Source organism: Lolium rigidum, chromosome 7 (genome assembly GCF_022539505.1).
Source record: "Lolium rigidum isolate FL_2022 chromosome 7, APGP_CSIRO_Lrig_0.1, whole genome shotgun sequence".
In the NCBI taxonomy this organism is placed as follows: domain Eukaryota; kingdom Viridiplantae; phylum Streptophyta; class Magnoliopsida; order Poales; family Poaceae; genus Lolium; species Lolium rigidum.
The window spans coordinates 27691519-27709312 of record NC_061514.1 but is presented as its reverse complement, the minus strand read 5'-3'; the positions used below and the strand labels follow the sequence as shown (position 1 = coordinate 27709312).

Here is a 17794-nt window from a genome sequence, read left to right as displayed (position 1 = left end):
GAGGTGGGCCGCGATTAAGATGGGCTTGAAGAATATACCTGGAAGGAATACATTGAATCGGCCTTGTATACAAAGTTTGAGCTAGTTTGCCCGTGTATCTGTAAATATAGTAGGATACGTGTCGGTTAGATAGAATTTGGCTCGTGCACGGTTGGGATTACTCCCACGTTAGAAAGTCTACGGACTATAAATATGTATCTAGGGTTTCTGAAATAAACAACAATCACGTTCACCACAAACCAATCTAGGCGCATCGCCAACTCCCTTGTTCCGAGGGTTTTCTTCCGGGTAAGCATCATGCTGCCTAGATCGCATCTTGCGATCTAGGCAGTACACGTTTATTCGTTGTTCATGCGTTGCTCGTGCTGAAGCCTTGTTGATGGCGAGCAACGTAGTTATCATAGATGTGCTAGGGTTAGCATTGTTTCATCGTATCATATGCTTTCGTCCGTGCAACCCTTAGACGTCTAGCCGCCCTTACACCTATCTTAGGTGTAAGGGCGGCACCTCGCTTGATCGTTATTTTGTAGATCCGATCCGTTATGATTGCTCCTTGTTCTTCAAGGATTAGTTTAATATCTGCATAGTTAGGCCTTACAAACGGGTTGAAGGATCCAGTGGCACGTAGGGTGTAGTTTGCTAGCCCTAGATAAGATGTTCCGGGGATCAACTTCATGTTGGTTTTTAGGCCTTGTCTAGGGTCGGTTTATGATCACCGTGTGTGGCCGCCAGGCTCAATCACGCGTAGGATGTTCCGATTATGTGGTGAAAACCCTAAATCGTCGTAGGTCGTTTTAGCTTTATATTGATCAAGCAGGACCACCATTGATCGTATACCTCATACGGATCATGGGTGGATCGGCTCCTTGAGCCGATTCACAGGACAGCCTGAGAGCCGATCGAGGCTCGTATTTAATGTTTATGTGTATGCCATGCAGGAAACTAAGCGAAGCAAATCCATCACCTTCCTGACCAGGTATAGGTCAGGTGGCACGCCCTTGCACCAGCATCGGACGTGTGTGCCGAGTCTTTGCGGGCCGTCGCTCGAGGGACCAGGGCCAGCCGCAGTCCTGGGAGCCTCCCGGCTCTACTGTGTTGCCCGTCGCTGCTCGCCGGTGGGTTTCTGACCGCAACAGATATACACATATATACATGTACGAATTCTAGTCTTCCATATGTGTTCTTCTTTCTACTATTTAGTTCATGCTTTAGCAAAGTATGGCAACAACTATCTAATCTTTCATATGTGTTCTTCTTTCTACTATTCAGTTCATGCTTTAGCAAAGTATGGCAACAACTATCGAATGATTGCTTTGTTGCTTATCTAGAAATAGCCTACTCTTTGCTATATTTCCTTTCACTTTTAACATTTCACATTTCTTGGATAGTCTAACATATGTTTTTCCCTTCCTTTCTCTGAATACAGAGTAAATTGGAATCTTTGAATTGTTAGATGTACCCACATATACATGTACAAGTTCTATTATTCCATCTGTGTTCTTGTTTCTGTTATTCAATCATGCTTGACAAAAAACAATCAAATCAGTGGTTTGTTGGTTATCCAGTAATAGCCTAATTCTTGAAGATAAGGCAATGTTTTCCAATTGGCTGGTTTGCCTGAAAGTACTATGTTTCAGTGTATGTGCCTTCCAGTAGCTCAACGTGTTAATTTCTACACCATATGTGTCCTTGCTCTGCTCCAGTATCCCCCATACTTTGAAAAATAAAAAAGATAATTTTAAAAAGGTTAAAAAATTGAACTTTTCTTAAATCAAAGATGATCAGATATTTTACTTGTATAGAAATATTTCCATACGGAATTACTTTCATTGTATCCTGGATAAAAAAACAAACTCGAAACACCCCATGACCAGGTATTATTTACTTTATACTATTTGCCATAAAAAATTGCCCTGAAGACCATGAGAATCATTTCTTTTCCAAACATTTTTTTACGAGTACGAACTTAATCATCCTTGGTTTCGAGGAAGTTTAAGTTTTTGGCTTTTTTAAATTACTACAATTTTGGGGGTGTATGGGTGTGTGTAGCACCCGAGAGCTAAAAGTCCGCGTTAGCATTTAATAGGTATATTTAACATGCTAATATTTACTTCTAGGTGCATGAATGTAGGATGGATTGGCCGGGAGCAACAAATAGGTTTTGTATTGAATTAGAGATAATTAGCACCATTTCCTCATAGTTCTTTGTGTAATTCATCTTACCTAGCTATATGCTATTTCAAAATATTCCACATTGCTTCCGACAAGTAGATGGTGAAGTGTGGTGCCATTCTTTTGCCACCTTCCGACTACTCTATATGGGTTTGAGCACATCCCAATTTATATACCATGTTAATTACTTAAACATACGTGGATGGTTAATTGTATCCTAATTAAAATATCCCAATTCAAATAGGTGGTTTCCTTTGTTGTTAGGCCCATTGCAGGTTAACTATTTGTTGGTGCCAACCAATTATAAAGTTTGGTACGACTTTATGTTCTTTCAGAGTCTGTACATAATTTTCAGAGTCTGTTTCTTCACAAAAAAAAAAAAAAAAACTGGCAACCTAGGGGTATTGTGCGTATTTGAAATGCTTATTCGGTAATCTTCACTGAAATATGTCCGTTGGTAACGATGAGTAAAATAATAAAATGGTTCTCGATCTGGTACATTGTTAATACACTTGTTCACGAAACACTCAAATTCAAAAAAGGGGGAGTACTCGAAAATGCTGAAATTAATTGATAAAATATGATAACTTTGGCTCTTATTATCAGCTTGCACCCAATGTCACTTTCATTACAATTAATTTCTAAAGATATACTTGTGCGTTCCCGCAGCAAGGCGCCGTGTATGATCTAGCAAGTAATAGTACCGGGTGCATCATCTTGTATTGTCATCAAGCCCGGCTTGCGGGAGCATCGATAGTCTTATTATTATTGTCCTCAATGTCCTTGATGAGTTCGAAACGTTCCCTTTGGCAAACCCGCCACATCCACCTCTCCGGTATTCCTGCTGGTTCTCGTCCTTGACCATGCACCCGATTCTTTGGATAAACTCTAACGAGTAAGGTTGGCCTGAATATATATAAGAGGGAGAAGACGAGATTTAATCTTGAAAGAGTTTTGGTTAGGAATTCGGAGGATTTGGTGAGCATGAAAAATGAACGCACTTGTCTCCCGCCGGTTTGGTGAAGACTTGGAGCACAACTCCGTCGTCATACCCTCTCGTCCACCCGCACGCCCAGCTCTTGGCACTCCTTGATCTGTTCTTCCGACAGCGACGTCCCCGGCGCGCTGCCTTACACCGTCATAGTAGCTGGCCGGAGGCGGCGGCAGGAGCTCAAACCCGCCCATGGAGGACCGAGCTCGGATTTTCCCGAGCGCGCCAAGGATGTCGTGGCTGGTCATTGCCGAGTGCTGTATGCCCGGGCCACCGTGGTGGTCCAGGAACGTCTCGACATGGCTCCGCAGCTTGGTGCCGAACACCGGCTCCAAGATACTGAGCAGCACGTTCTCTGAGTTGTTGGCGATCACCACGCCGTTCACCCCGCTCTCTTCCGGGCACACGTCGTCCGCGGTGAACTCCCAGAACTTGTGGAACCCGGTGAAGCCGGCAACATTGGCGGCCACAGGTGCCAGCTCCGGGATGTTAACGTCGACGTGGTCAAACCGCGTGAGCCCGAAGTCCGGCGTCCCGCCGGAGCTCACCACGTCCTGGAACCCCGGCAGGAAGGACACGTCGGTGCCGTCCGGGTAGCTCACGAAGCGGAGAACGCTGTCCCCGGCTAGCTCCACCTCCGCGAAGCCAAACCCGTGGCCGAGATCGGCGGGGCGCAGGCTGGCCGCGCTCCGGCGTCCACGCTCGCGACGAAGGCCTCGGCCGCGTCAGCGACGCGGACGGCCACGGCACGCACGGCCAGGCCGCCGTGGGTTCCCGTGAAGCGCCGCGCGGCGTCCGCCGAGAAGGAGGGCAGGGACGCGGTGGTCGCCGAGTCGGCGACGTGCGGCGCGTACGGCGCGGTGAAGAGGAACGAGAGAGAGCCAGAGCGTGCGCGTAGTAGGCGTGAGGCGTGCGCAGTGTTCCCCGTGGAGAGGTCGGACTGCGCGGCGAGTGGCACGCCGAGCCCGAAGGAGAATCGTGCGGCGGCCGAGGCGGCATCGGCGCACCAAAACTCGACGTGGTGGAAATCCATCACGTGGAAGCGATCGGTGGCTTTCTCCACCTTCCCACCAATGGAGGCGGCGGCGGCAGTGGCATGGGGGGCCATTGGGTACACCGTGGTCAGTTTTTGGTGAGTTGGGAGGGGTCGACGGCGTAGCGCAACCAGGGGGCGTCGTGAATGGGCATTGGTGTTGGCGAGGTGGGCATGGAAAGGCGAGGAAACTAGAGCTTGGGCATTCATCATGCTTGTTCGCTGCTGCTTTTTGAACCTTGCTTGTTTGCTGTACTTGTGATTGTGATAGTGGCTCAGCTGGATGCAACCGCTTATAAAGGCAAAACCTAGTCTCAATTTAGGAAAGCCAGCTCAGGTGGTGGTATTCCGAGCCACACACGAGTACACCAGTAATAAATGATCCAAGGATCTTCTCCGGTTATGGGCCAGCCACACTAGTAAATGACAGAATCGTTTGTGATATTTTTTTTGCCTCTTGCTGGATAATAGCCGAGCCACACCAGTACACCACTAATAAATGATCCAAGGATTCTCTCCGGCTATGGGCTAGCCACACTAGTAAATGATAGAATCATTTGTGATATTTATTTTCCTCTTGCTAATAATGGTCGAGTCACACCGAGAAACCACTGATAAATGACTCAATGATCTTCTCCGGCTATGGGCCAGCCACATTAATAAATAACCCAACGTTGGTGGTATTTATTTCCCTCTTGCTGGATCATAGCCAAGCCACACCAATATACCCGTAATAAATGGCCCAAGGATCTTCTCCGGCTATGGGCCAGCTACACTAGTAAATGACGAGAATCATTTGTGATATTTATTTCCCTCTTGCTCGGATCATAGCCGAGCCACACCGAGTACACCACTAATAAATGGCCCAAGGATCTTTTTCGGCTATGGGCCAGCCACACTAGTAATGACAGAATCATTTGTGATATTTATTTCCCTCTTGCTGATAATAGCCGAGCCACACCAGTACACCACTAATAAATGACTCAAGGATCTTCTCCGGCTATGGGCCAGCCACATTAATAAATAACCCAACGTTGGTGGCATTTATTTTCCTCTTGCTGGATCATAGCCGAGCCACACCAGTACACCACTAATAAATGACCCAACGATCTTCTCCAGATATGAGCGTAAATGACCTAAAGATCTTCTCCAGCTATGGACCAGCCACACCACTAGTAAATGACCCAACATTTTTCTCCAGGTATGGGCCTTCGGCTCCTCCCTCGGCGGAGGAAAAGAGCGGTTCGCGTGAGGGGAGTGATGCGGTTGCCAAAAGTGGTCGACCGCTGGAATTTTGCCTTGGGCCTTAGCCCATGTCCCAATATAAATTCTGAAATTCTCTTGGCCCATGTGGGAATGGCAAGGGGTGGTTGGGAGAGAGTTGGAGTGGTATATAAGGTGGGTTGTTCTAGTTACACCTGGGCATTCCTCGGGCCGGGCCGGGTTTCGGGCCAGGCCCGAAAAAGCCCGAACCCGAATTCCCAGGCCCGAGCCCGGCCCGGCCCGACCTTCGGGCTTACAAATCGAGCCCGAACCCCGAACACAGAAAAGCCCGGCCCGGCCCGACAAGCTCGGCCCGAACTAGGCGTGAACCACGTTTTTTTGCAAGCCCGAGCCCGGCCCGGCCCGACGTTCGGGCTCAGAAATCAGGCCCGAACCCGGCCCGACATGTAGGCCCGACCCGGCCCGGCCCGGGATTTTCGGGCTGGATCGGGCCGGGCTGCCCATTGGGCACATCTTGTGATGAGAGTGCAAGATCATTATCACCTTCAGGTGTCTGAGATGCCACTATTCTCTTGCTGCCCTTCGTTGATGAGCGTCCCCTTGTACTAGTTGTTTCTATGGGAAGCTTGCTTGAAACCTATATTATGTGTCTGTGAGTAACGAACAAAAGGAAGAAATCAAGCATAAACACTCATGTTTGGGACTACAAATCAACTTAATTATGATCTACCATGTAGTTTTTTCAGCGAAAAAGACTGTTTCGGCACAACTTAGGGCTTGTTTCATTAATAGGGTAGGAAAAATAGAGGGATAGGAAAAAAATTATGATTGCTATGGCATGTCTCATTAAATCCTATGGGAATTGTAGGAGTTGTTGTTTGATAGCAGCTAGAAAAAAACAGAGGAACTATCAATAATTACAATATTAGTACTTCAAGTTGGATCTTTAAAATACTAGCACTTACTCACTCAGCTAGCGTAGAAATGTTTTCAAGAGCTCTCACCTAATGAAAAGTTTCCTAAAGGAATAGGCTAGGACAAGTTGGTAGGAAATGATCCTACAGGCTCTATTCCTACAAATCAAACGGCAGTTTAGGGAACAAAAAACCCATAGGAATAAATCCCTTTAGAATCGTATGTAATTCCTACAAATCAAACAAGCCCCTAATATCAATTCTCAATAGTTTTATCCCTAGTTTTATAGAACACAAAAGGGTACATATAAACACTGCTCACAGAGATTCCTCTCGCAGCTAAGAAAGGAGGGTATTCCTCTCGATCTATTCACTGAAGCAGACTGAGACGACGCTACTCGTAGAGAAACAAAAAAAAAGTACATCAGAATCAGTCAGTAGGTAGGCTGAAACGGTGCCTACCATAACGAACTAACTACTCGAAGCTTCTATATAAGCGCAGTTGAACAACCAACTAACTAGTCCATAGCAAATTGGCAAAACAACCGCTAACATCTAGAAACAATAGAAAAAACTTGGAGCCAAAAATATAGTATCACCATTGCTGGACTGTCGGTGCGCATAGATCTCCTATCGATGATGGACAGGAACTGCACTAGCGGGCGTTGCCGGGACAATGGACGGCCACATGTAACAACAGCGCAGCAACGATGTGTACGGCGAGAGGGACAGAGAACTAGGCTAAGGGCGATGGTGGATATAGCCAGAGGGGGAGGCGGAGGCTGATCTAGGGTTCGTTCATCGTTCGATTGGGGGGAAACTCTGTACATTTCGGCTAGGCGCGGGTTCAGATGTAACAAATCCTAGAATACCCTTGTCCTCAGATACCAAGTTCAGATGTTACATCCGTGGGACTCACGGGTAGAAGGGGCATTTCCTCAGTTTCAAAATTTCTAGCACCCCGCCAATATGAATGCTATATTTGGAGACATTTCAGACAGGTGGGTCCGCCTGCGCTAGCTGTCTCAATGAGGCAATCTATGGTACAAGTGGGTTACCTCTATGTGGAAGGATCTAGCCCATGAGATGGATGTACATCTTTTAGTTGTGTTTTTTATTCTAAACATAGTCAGGTGAGGCCACACGAAGTCTGAATGTCTGATCAACAGAACTGCCTGGAAAAGAAAGCTGCTTTTTGTCGAACGTTTAAAGTGGCCGATCTTGCAGCTTGGCCAGGAGCTTTATTCGAAGTCTCCTGATTCAGGTTTATTATTCGAAGTCTCCTGATTCAGGTTTATTATTCGAAGTCTCCCGATTCAGGTTTATTATTTCTTGATAGAAGACCCTAAATGGCCCTACTTTCTTCTGAATGCAACATGTCTGATTAGACCTGACAGAATACCAGTTCAGCCATAAGACGTGAAATGAAACTACAACACCTGTTACGTGGACTTCAAACAACATATCTTCAGTTCAGGTGTCAAACACCAAGTAGTGCAAAATAGTTACAATAGAAGTACCCAAAACAAAATGAAAAGTACTAACACAAGTTTTGCATCCAGATAGAACATGCCACTAACTAAGAAGAGCAATTACTACGCTGGAACAAGAGGAACCTTATTAGCAAACATCATCCTATTCGATCCTTCATCGCCGCACGAGGCACGACCCACATCGGTGTCTGTGTGCTTCCCCATGTCTGCATGTTGTACTTGAAAAACCCTCCCACTGGTTGTCGTACATTAGAAATGTGCAGCCCGATCCAATCTACTTCTGCACGTCTTCTGAGAGTTATTCGATCATCCGAAATGTAGAACCAGCTTGACTTCCCCACCAAATTCAAATCTTCAGATGCTTACTTTTTCATATTCAAGTTTTAAACTTGTTTAAATCTTGGTCAAACCTAGGATTTGACCAAGATTCAACAAATGGGGATAAAGATTCAAAAAAAAATCAATAAAATGAAAAACCAATGCACATAATCTTCTTATGTCATATAGTAAGCATTCAATTAAGTTGATAAACAAGGTCTAGACATATTCAAACTAGAAAAATCATGTATCTAGCTACACCTAACCCTAAAATCTGTCTTATGAAGTCAAGCACGAAGAGAAGTGGTTTTTGGTTTCAAACATGGAAATTTCAAAAACCCTCTCAAGATCTTCATTTTGGAGTGACTAAGAAGGATACATGCTTACTTTTTCATATTCATGTTTTAAACTTGTTTAAATATTGTTCAAACCTCTATGATTTGACCAAGATTCAAATGGACACAAAATTCAAAAAACACTAAAAAAGCGAAAAACCAAAGCACATATATAGTCTTCGTATGTCATATAGTAAGCAACATTCAAGTTGATAAACAAGGTCTAGACATATTCAAACCAGAAAAATCATGTATCTACCCCCTAACCCTAAACTCTCTCTTATGAAGTCAAGCATGAAGAGAAGTGGTTTTTGATTTCAAACATGGAAATTTCACCCAAGAGCTTCATTTTGGAGTGACTAAGATGAATAGATGCTTACTTTTTCATACTCATGTTTTAAACTTGTTTAAATCTTGATCAAACCTATGATTTGAGCAAGATTCAAATGGGTATAAAAATTAAAAAAAAAACAAAAAAAAAACCAAAGCACATAGTCTTCGTATGTCATATAGTAAGCATTCAAGTTGATAAACAAGGTCTAGACATATTCAAACCAGAAAAATCATGTATTACCCCATAAACCTAAACTTTGTCTTATGAAGTCAAGCATGAAGAGAAATGATTTTGGGTTTCAAACATGGAAATTTTAAAAACCTCCCAAGAGCTTCATTTTGGAGTGACTAAGAAGGATCCATGCTTGCCTTTTCTATTCATGTTTTAAACTTGTTTAAATCTTGGTCAAACCAGGATTTGACCATGATTCAAATGGGCATAAAATTTAAAAAAAATGAAAAACCAAGGTCTTGTGATGTCATATAGTAAGCATTCAAGTTGATAAACAAGGTCTAGACATATTTAAACCAGAAAAATCATGTATCTACCCCCTAACCCTAACTCTATCTTATGAAGTCAAGAATGAAGAGAAGTGGTTTTGGGTTTCAAACATGGAAATTTCAAAAACCCCCCAAAAGCTTCATTTTGGAGTGACTAAGAAGGATCCATAGGAAACTCTGTACTAATACAGTATAATAATCACCCGAGTTATTAGAGCAACAAGTCTGTCACTTACGTGTGGTTCCCATGCGGGAGGGATTTGTGGGGGGTATTGCGTTATGTCGCTGGCACGATAGGCCCGAGCGTGTTTTCACCACTGCCGTGTGTTGCCCCCTCCCCCCCCCCCATTTCGACCCCCGAACCACGGGGTCAGCAAGGGGGTGTCAGTTGTTTTATCGGGGCGCCGACACGCTTTGGGGGCTGCCGATGGGGACTGATTTTGGACCTGAGCCCCCAAAGGATGTTTGGGGCCTTTGGGGGGTCCCGGTGAGGATGCTCTTACCGTTTCACTACAGTTGCTTTTTTCTTTAATTCACTGGATTGCATTATGTAAACTATGGTATCGAATCATTTTCAACTGCCATGGTTTTGATTGGCGCTAGGGTATGCGTAGGGATCAATGGGCGTAATCCCTTAGAGTATTGGGTGAAACCCGTACCGTCACCTAATTCTCAAAAAAACCCATTCCAATCCAATCGACAGGGGTAGAGTATCGAAGATTGAGAAAAATACACTAAGATTTAGAGAAAGTGAGTATAAATGGGAATTAAAGTCGCTTAATATACTCTACCAAATAGTATGTTTCTAGAAATAACTAGATATTTCGGGTTTGGTAGAATTATCCCCACTAATTCTCATAAAAACACTAGTGTCAAACATGGCTCAAACCAAAATCTAGAACAAATACTCTACAAAGTACAATATGTCATATATCACGACTCATCTGTGCGAGCTAGTTCTAATCCGAATTTGTCGGTATTTCACTCTCGGGATCTGACAATTGGTATCAAGAGAACTTCTAGCTATGAAATTGGGCCTCGTGCTTAAACAAAATAAGATGCCGCCAATGAGAATTGTGAGGTGTTTCAACTATTTGGAAGTTTGGCAAATATTCACTCTAAGAAGGAAGACAAGGGTTCAGCTATCAGCGAAATTCTAACAGCTCTCACGCATTTGCCGGGTGCTAAGATTATAAATTTTCCATTACATGTTGGTTTTACTGCTGGTAAACGAGGAAGCGGTGTGTAGACTGTAGAGATCACGGCCGTAGATGCAGACCCAACAAATCCGTCCGATAACTGAAGAAACAAACACTTGAGCGTTAGAGTGTAGCTTCATGATTCAGATACGATCCTGACAGCCAAGCCAGGCGCGGCGCCACTCTCCGAACTGCTCCCGCAGTAGACTCAGGCCATGGCCTGGATCTGGATGGTCCCGGCGGCCGGCGCCGTCGTCCTCTGGGCGGTTTCCCTCAGGCGGATCCTCTCCTCCCCGGCACCGTACTGCCTGCCTCCGAGCCCTCGCTTCATGCCCCCTCTACGCGGCGACAAGAGAAGCAGGAACGTGCTCCTGGTGCTCGCCCACCCCGACGACGAGTCCATGTATGTCGCACTCCCCATCTCATCTCCTCTCCGTGTATGCTCTGCACGCCAGGTGCTCGACGAAATGTCTGGCACACCGAGGATCGTGTAGGACAGCATGTATTGATTGACTGGAAATCGAATAGCTTCAGCTTGTGGAAATGAGAGCGGTCCTGCGGCCTATGGTTCGATTCGGACAAACAGTGGCCGCAATTTTGTTGTGGCATAACGTGTGTCTTGACTTAGTTCTGAGTTTTAGCTTGCTGTCAAGGTTAATTTCTTCTTATGTGATACGGCTGCGTTACTGCTGCTGCAGGTTTTTCACTCCAACTATACTTTTCCTCAAGTCGAAAGGTCACAACGTTCACATTTTGTGCATGTCCCTGGGTAAGATTGCTACACTGTTGTAGTGTTGTCATGTATGTCTCTACTCTCTGTGCATATACAGCATGTATGTCATGTATGTTCTGGTACCAAAAAGTCATTCTTCTACGTGGCTTACTCAAACATACACCATATGCTGAACGGTTTCTCTAACTTGCAAGGCAAATCCAAACTACTGCATGCTAGAGCACCATGCTCTCTTATTCTGGCTTATAAACATTTGCTGAGTTAATCTTTCAGTGGCCACTACCATTTTTACAGGTAATGCTGATGGTCTTGGAAATATTCGTAAAGAAGAACTATACAAAGCCTGTGCTACTCTCAAGGTACTCAGGTCCGCATTGCTCCATAGTACCCCTTGGAGAGCAAGTTCTTGTTCAGGTCCTGACAGTGCTTCAATAATTGCAGATTCCAGCTGAGCAAGTTGAAGTCTTGGACCATCAAAAGCTACAGGTTATTTATTTTGCACTCATTTTCCACAGTTCAGATACTATTCAAAACATATGGTGAAGTACCCAACGCATATTTTAGGATGGATTTCAAGAGAAGTGGGATCATGGACTGTTAGCAGAACTTACCATGGAGCAGATCCAACTATGGGATATCGACACTGTAATGGCTTCAACTCAGTTCTCACATGAATTTAAAAGCATAATGTTATGCCTTCCTTTATTTTGCACCGTATTTGAAATCATCAAGGAGCAAAAATGCAGATGTGCTGATCTGTATTATATGTGATAGAAGAAAGTTTGAGTAGTATGTATCACCACAGCAATATTACTTTTGTTGCTTTATGTACTTCTCCGATCAATTGATTGTTATACTTTAGCGGAGATAGCTTGTTCAAAGGAACTGTCACAACCTCTTGCTAATCCTACTTGTTCATGAGGAAAGCCATGTTATCTGATGTTCTATATTAGTTATCACCCATCTCCAAATCTAAATACATGTTCGCTGCAAACAGTTACTAGTTCATCATACGTTGTGTAATACAAATGTTCTTATCTCCTTTTCTGGACCTATGAATTTAATATATTGCATTTTACTTCCAGTATCTGTACTTACTGGTGCAATACTCCATGTTGTTTTAGATCGTGACCTTTGATTCCTGTGGAGTATCAGATCATCCGAATCACCGCGACGTTCATCATGGCATAAGGTGAGTCAGCTTGTTAAACACCTTATAAGTGGGCTTTTATTGTGCGTCTCCATTCCCTACATACATGTATGAGTTAATTTTAATTAGGTTACAATAGAATAGGCAAACTAATTATTGTGCTGCCAACTTACCATAAATTTGGCTTATAGCATTGGGTTACACTTTACTTTTCTCTTTTCACACAGTTCTGTTAATATGTGGATGTCCATACAGGTGGCATTTGAATTCAGATCTCTAATTTCTCTATGGTTGTGGTGAGCTGCAATCATTCTGTTGCTGTTGTTACCTAGCTGCTAATTTTTTAACTTATGGTTGTTACTTGTTTAGATTTCATACATATGCCTATATTTGTGTTATTTTATAGTCTATTGTTCTAGAGTCTAAAGTCTAAACATCATAATATTTCATAATGAACAGAAAGCTTCTTCATGAGAACCAGCAAGGAAACATTGAAGCATGGGAACTTGTAAGGTTTTTCCCCAAGAGCTTTGATTGCCATCCGTTTCATTCTATAGTCTGAAGGAGTATTTGAATAATATGTTGAGTTTCTTTATGGTGATTAAAGAATTTACCTCGTCACTTCCATAATCAACTAATTCTATGCATGTGTTTTCTCAAAGATGTTTTATTGACTCGATGTCCTTATCAATGTTATTGGCACTTAAGCTAGTTAAACTGGACTGCATTTGACACGGGGAACAATAAATTAGTTGTGTTCTTATGCACAGTTTAGAATATTAGCAGTCAGTTTAATGTGTGAAAAGCTCTGTACTACACAAATTACCATACCCTCTATTTGTATCTGAATTGTACGGATGTACCATAGTACATAGACTTTCTTTCTTGGAAAAACTAGTGATTTGAGCGTTCACATGATTGATTCTGGTTTCTTTGGAAATGTAGGTAAGCCTGAATATGTTCCGCAAGTATAGTGGTCCAGTTGACATCTGGCTATCTTCTTTGATTTCCTCAAGCTCGAAACAACCAGTGTGTTGTGTCGTTAACTGTAGCCCATCCCGGACCTTTGAGGCAATGGCTGCACACAGAAGTCAGTGGGTTTGGTAAGTAGGATCAGTCTTCTCTACATTTACACGTCATCTCTGCTGCCTTTTAGGAACTCTGACCCCAACAGAATGATATGGTCAATTCATAACCTCTATGAAGTAAAAAAAGGATCGTAACTATACCATAGCTATGTGTAATACCCCCTTCCAAAAAAATATGACATTGCGAAACATATGCTAAGTTGTTTAACTAGATTGTTACGGTTAGACTTGTTTCTTTTTTAGGACACTGTTTGACTGTTAGGCAGGTTGTTGGCAACTTGGCATGATATAACCTGATGCTTGCTGCAATACTCAATTTTTTTAAATAAGTATTTAAGTAAGGCCACACCCAACAATTAAGGAAGTTTGGATTATCTATCTCAAAATTGTCAATTCAGTTGGTTTCTGTAGACAATGCATTATACTGAAGAAAATCAGCATATTCCTTGTGTTTTTGTAGGTTCAGGAGATTGTTCGTCAGGTTCTCGAGTTACACATACATAAACATGCTTCAGAAAATTTAGCATTTGCTGCTGTGCTGAAGCAAGAACTGTGTCGGTATGAAGATTCCTCAGAAGCACAAGACACTGGTGCTGGTTTACTTGCACTGTATTAGATGAAATCAAGGATACATGGCCAATATCGGGATGAAGCGGAGCAGTGTAGGAATCTACGTTATCTCAGCCCTAACTAGTGATCTTGAAAATTTTGATTCCCAACTGTCGACTGAGGTGGTGTATAGGCAATGGTAGTCCTACTGTGTTGGTGCTGCCGGCAATGTTGCAATGCCTGTTCTTGGTACGGTTTACTCCATTGTAACGCCGCATCCAGCTCGCACTTGCAATGTTTTTCCTAAAATTAATATGGCAAAAATGAGATGGGTCAAACCATAAATTGAACTCAAAATTTATATACATGTTTGAACCTGAGCTGGGGATATTCTGGCCCTAAATTTCAATTTGGGTTTTTTCCGACCGTTAAAATGTTCATATTGAGTATTCTCACCTGGTGAAAATTCCACATTTCGCAGATAGCCAAAAGCGCAACTTTTGGATGAATTCTTTTTGTGTCGAGGAAAAGAACTATTGGATACATTTTGAAGGTAAGGAATACTCCCTCCATCCTAAAATATAAGGCGCCCTTAAATTTCGCTCGTCAACTAATTACAACATTGACTATAGTTTATGCTTATAACATGTTCACAATATTTTATAAATATATATGAAATGAAAGAGAATTGCGAGACAAATGTGACGATAACGTTTATAGATTCTTAATCCATATATTTTACTCCCTCCGTCCTGTCTAAATTTTGTCTAAACTTGAATATATCTAGACGTGATTTAGTGTATCGATACATCTAAATTTAAACAAATTTGAGATTTCTTTACTAGACGGAGGGAATAGTATATTACCCACTCTGTTTCATGAAACTTGTGTAAGATTTATCTAAATTTAGACACTAAATAGTATCTAGACGGAGGAAGTATACTAGTTGTTTTGTTTTGGAATAACCATGAAATTCAAGGGGCCTATACGGAAGATGTCCCATTTGAAAATGCAAGTCCCGACGTTCTCCTTGGAGTTGAACGACGACCAAATCGCGTGCGTTTTGGCCGCGGAAAGTAGACAGAACGTGCAAAAAAGCTGTCTCGTCTCCTCCTCCCGCGGTCGTGTCTCTTCCTCCTCGCTCAGATCTTGCAGAGGAGCGAGCAAGAAGCTCGGAAGCTCGGAGTAGGTACGGTGAACCATGGGGCTCCTGGGCGCGGAGCCGCCGGGTCCCAACGGCGGCAGGTTGCCGGGATTCCTGGGCCGGCAGAACAAGTATGTGCGCATGGACGACGGCGTCGTGCCTCCGCCGGAGGAGCACGAGGGCGGCGAGGCCGTTCGTGCCGGCCGGAGCCGCAGCAGCACGAGATACGTGTTCGCCTGTTCCGTCTTCGCCTCCCTCAACTCCGTGCTCCTCGGCTACGGTACGTACGTCCGCCGCCACATCTCTCCATCACCGGCCGGCAGCTAGCCGCTGCCGTCGCCGTCAGTGGGATCCCTGATATAGATTTCATTTTGGTTTCGGCATGGGTTTCATGGTGATGTTGCGTGACATGGCTGGTTAATTACTTGTTGGCGATCAATGGAACGCGTTGACTTCTTAGTTCGTACCAGCTAATCGGTTCGTTGACTTGATTAGAACTCTGCTTCTTGTCAGATGTTGGAGTAATGAGTGGGTGCATTTTGTTCATCCAGAGGGACCTGCACATCACCGAGGTGCAGCAGGAGGTGCTCGTCGGCTGCCTCAGCTTCGTGTCCCTCCTCGGCAGCCTCGCCGGCGGCCGCACCTCCGACGCCGTCGGCCGCAAGCGCACCATCGGCCTCGCCGCCGTCGTCTTCCAGGCGGGCGCCGTGGTCATGACCCTCGCGCCCTCCTTCCGCGTCCTCATGGCCGGCAGGCTGCTCGCCGGGGTCGGCATCGGCTTCGGCGTCATGATCGCGCCCGTCTACATCGCGGAGATCTCCCCCGCCGTGTCCCGCGGCTCCTTCACCTCCTTCCCGGAGATCTTCATCAACCTCGGGATCCTCCTGGGGTACATCTCCAACTACGTCTTCTCGGGCCTGCCCGACCATGTTAACTGGCGCGTCATGCTCGCCGTGGGCATCGTCCCGTCCGTGTCCATCGTCTTCGCGCTCCTCGTGATCCCGGAGTCGCCGCGGTGGCTAGTCGTGCAGGGCAGGGCCGCCGAGGCGCGCGCGGTGCTTCTCAGGGTGACCGACAGCGAGGAGGAGGCCGACGAGAGGCTGGCAGAGATCGAGGCGGCCGCGGCCGGCGCGGCGAGCTCCGGCGAGACGGTGTGGCGGGAGCTCTCGAGGCCGTCGCCGACGATCCGCCGCATGCTCGTCACCGGGCTGGGCATCCAGTGCTTCCAGCAGATCACCGGCATCGACGCGCTGGTGTACTACAGCCCGACCATCTTCCGGGACGCGGGCGTCACCACCGAGAGCCAGCTCCTTCTGGCCACGGTCGCCGTCGGGTTCTTCAAGACGGCGTTCATCGCGCTCGCCATCGTGCTCATCGACCGCGTCGGCCGGAAGCCGCTGCTGTACGTGAGCACGGTCGGCATGACCGTCTGCCTGGTGCTCCTGGCGGCCACGCTCTGGCTGCTCGCGCACGGGGCCGTGCCCAAGGCCCTCGGCGTTGCCATCGCCGTCGTGGCGGTGTGCGGCGACGTGGCCTTCTTCTCTGTGGGGATAGGACCAGTGTGCTGGGTGACTAGCTCGGAGATCTTCCCGCTCCGGTTGCGGTCGCAGGCTGCGGCGCTCGGCGCAGCGGTGAACCGTGTGACCAGCGGAGCCGTGGCCATGTCGTTCCTGTCCGTGAGCCGCGCTTTGTCCGTCGCGGGCGCGTTCACCGTGTTCGCCGCCATCTCGGCGCTGTCCGTGGTGTTCGTGCACATGTTCGTGCCGGAGACGAAGGGCAAGACACTGGAGGAGATTGAGCTACTCTTTGGCGACGGTGATGCCGAGGGGGAGAGACGGGGCGAAGTGGAGCTCGGGGATGCAGAACATCTCGTGCGGAAAGGTTGAAGACACGTTCGCCATGGTCAGCCCTCTGATGGGCAAAGTATCTATGCAGATGTTTAGTTTCAGAATGTGCATTCCATTTTGTTTATTTATTGGGTCGTCCTTTAGGACATGAATTATACAGTTAACAGTCGGCTCTAACATTCTCACAGAACAAACTAACAGCTAGAACAGAAATGCGGAGAGAGTACATCACATCACGGGAGGCAGCAATGTAATCTTTCAGTGTGTAGTTCTTGCATGACACTGGAAATTCGAGAGCTGAGCTCTTACATGTTGCCAATTGCATCAGCATCATTCAAACCATGATTACTCTTAGCCTGAGCTTAACTCCCAGCTGACGATGCAGATTCCAGTGTTAGTTTCATTGTGTAAACTTTACCTGAATTTCCTCAGTGGCAAGAGGAGAGGTTGAAACCTTTATACATGTTTGGCACTTGCTCGTAGGTGTTGACCCACAACGTTTCTGTTATACTAATATGAGGAATGTCATCTATATTTTTCAGCACAGTAGCCCTTTATAGATTATAGTACAAATTGAAGATAGTGTCATCTGTATATTTCAGCATGACCACACCATCTAGTAACAATATAGAAAAAATAACAACCCCGAGCGGCACTTGCTCGTGTGCTGTCTTATTAAGATGGACGCGGCTAATTTTCGGTCGATCGAAAATTAGCTTAATTCCCGATCAACCTGATTTCACGTGTAATTCACGTGCAACTAGGGTAAA

The 17794-nt window shown here is 45.5% G+C and overlaps 2 protein-coding genes and 1 pseudogene across 4 annotated transcripts; 2 read left to right on the top strand and 1 right to left on the bottom strand.

Annotated features, from left to right (window-relative positions):
• Positions 1–2884: 2884 nt before the first annotated feature.
• LOC124671075 lies at positions 2885–4271 on the bottom strand (annotated as a pseudogene).
• Positions 4272–10670: 6399 nt separating this feature from the next.
• Positions 10671–14423, top strand: LOC124674748 (probable N-acetylglucosaminyl-phosphatidylinositol de-N-acetylase). Of its 2 annotated transcripts, none has more exons than XM_047210799.1 (9): positions 10671–10916; positions 11212–11282; positions 11541–11605; positions 11688–11732; positions 11811–11891; positions 12371–12438; positions 12856–12904; positions 13342–13499; positions 13945–14423. In XM_047210799.1, exons 1-9 carry the CDS (start codon positions 10729–10731, stop codon positions 14006–14008), a joined length of 789 nt encoding a protein of 262 aa, XP_047066755.1. In that variant the 5' UTR covers positions 10671–10728; the 3' UTR covers positions 14009–14423. The 2 variants fall into 2 exon arrangements, with proteins under 2 accessions (XP_047066755.1, XP_047066756.1); XM_047210800.1 differs by having other exon boundaries at positions 12856–12909; positions 13449–13499.
• LOC124674746 (probable polyol transporter 4) lies at positions 14107–17343 on the top strand. Of its 2 annotated transcripts, none has more exons than XM_047210798.1 (4): positions 14107–14146; positions 14515–14586; positions 15013–15457; positions 15691–17343. In XM_047210798.1, the coding sequence occupies exons 3-4, from the start codon at positions 15235–15237 to the stop codon at positions 17061–17063; spliced, it is 1596 nt and encodes a 531-aa protein (XP_047066754.1). In that variant the 5' UTR covers positions 14107–14146; positions 14515–14586; positions 15013–15234; the 3' UTR covers positions 17064–17343. The 2 variants fall into 2 exon arrangements, with proteins under 2 accessions (XP_047066754.1, XP_047066753.1); XM_047210797.1 differs by lacking the exon at positions 14107–14146 and adding an exon at positions 14242–14282.
• The last annotated feature ends 451 nt before the right edge of the window (positions 17344–17794 follow it).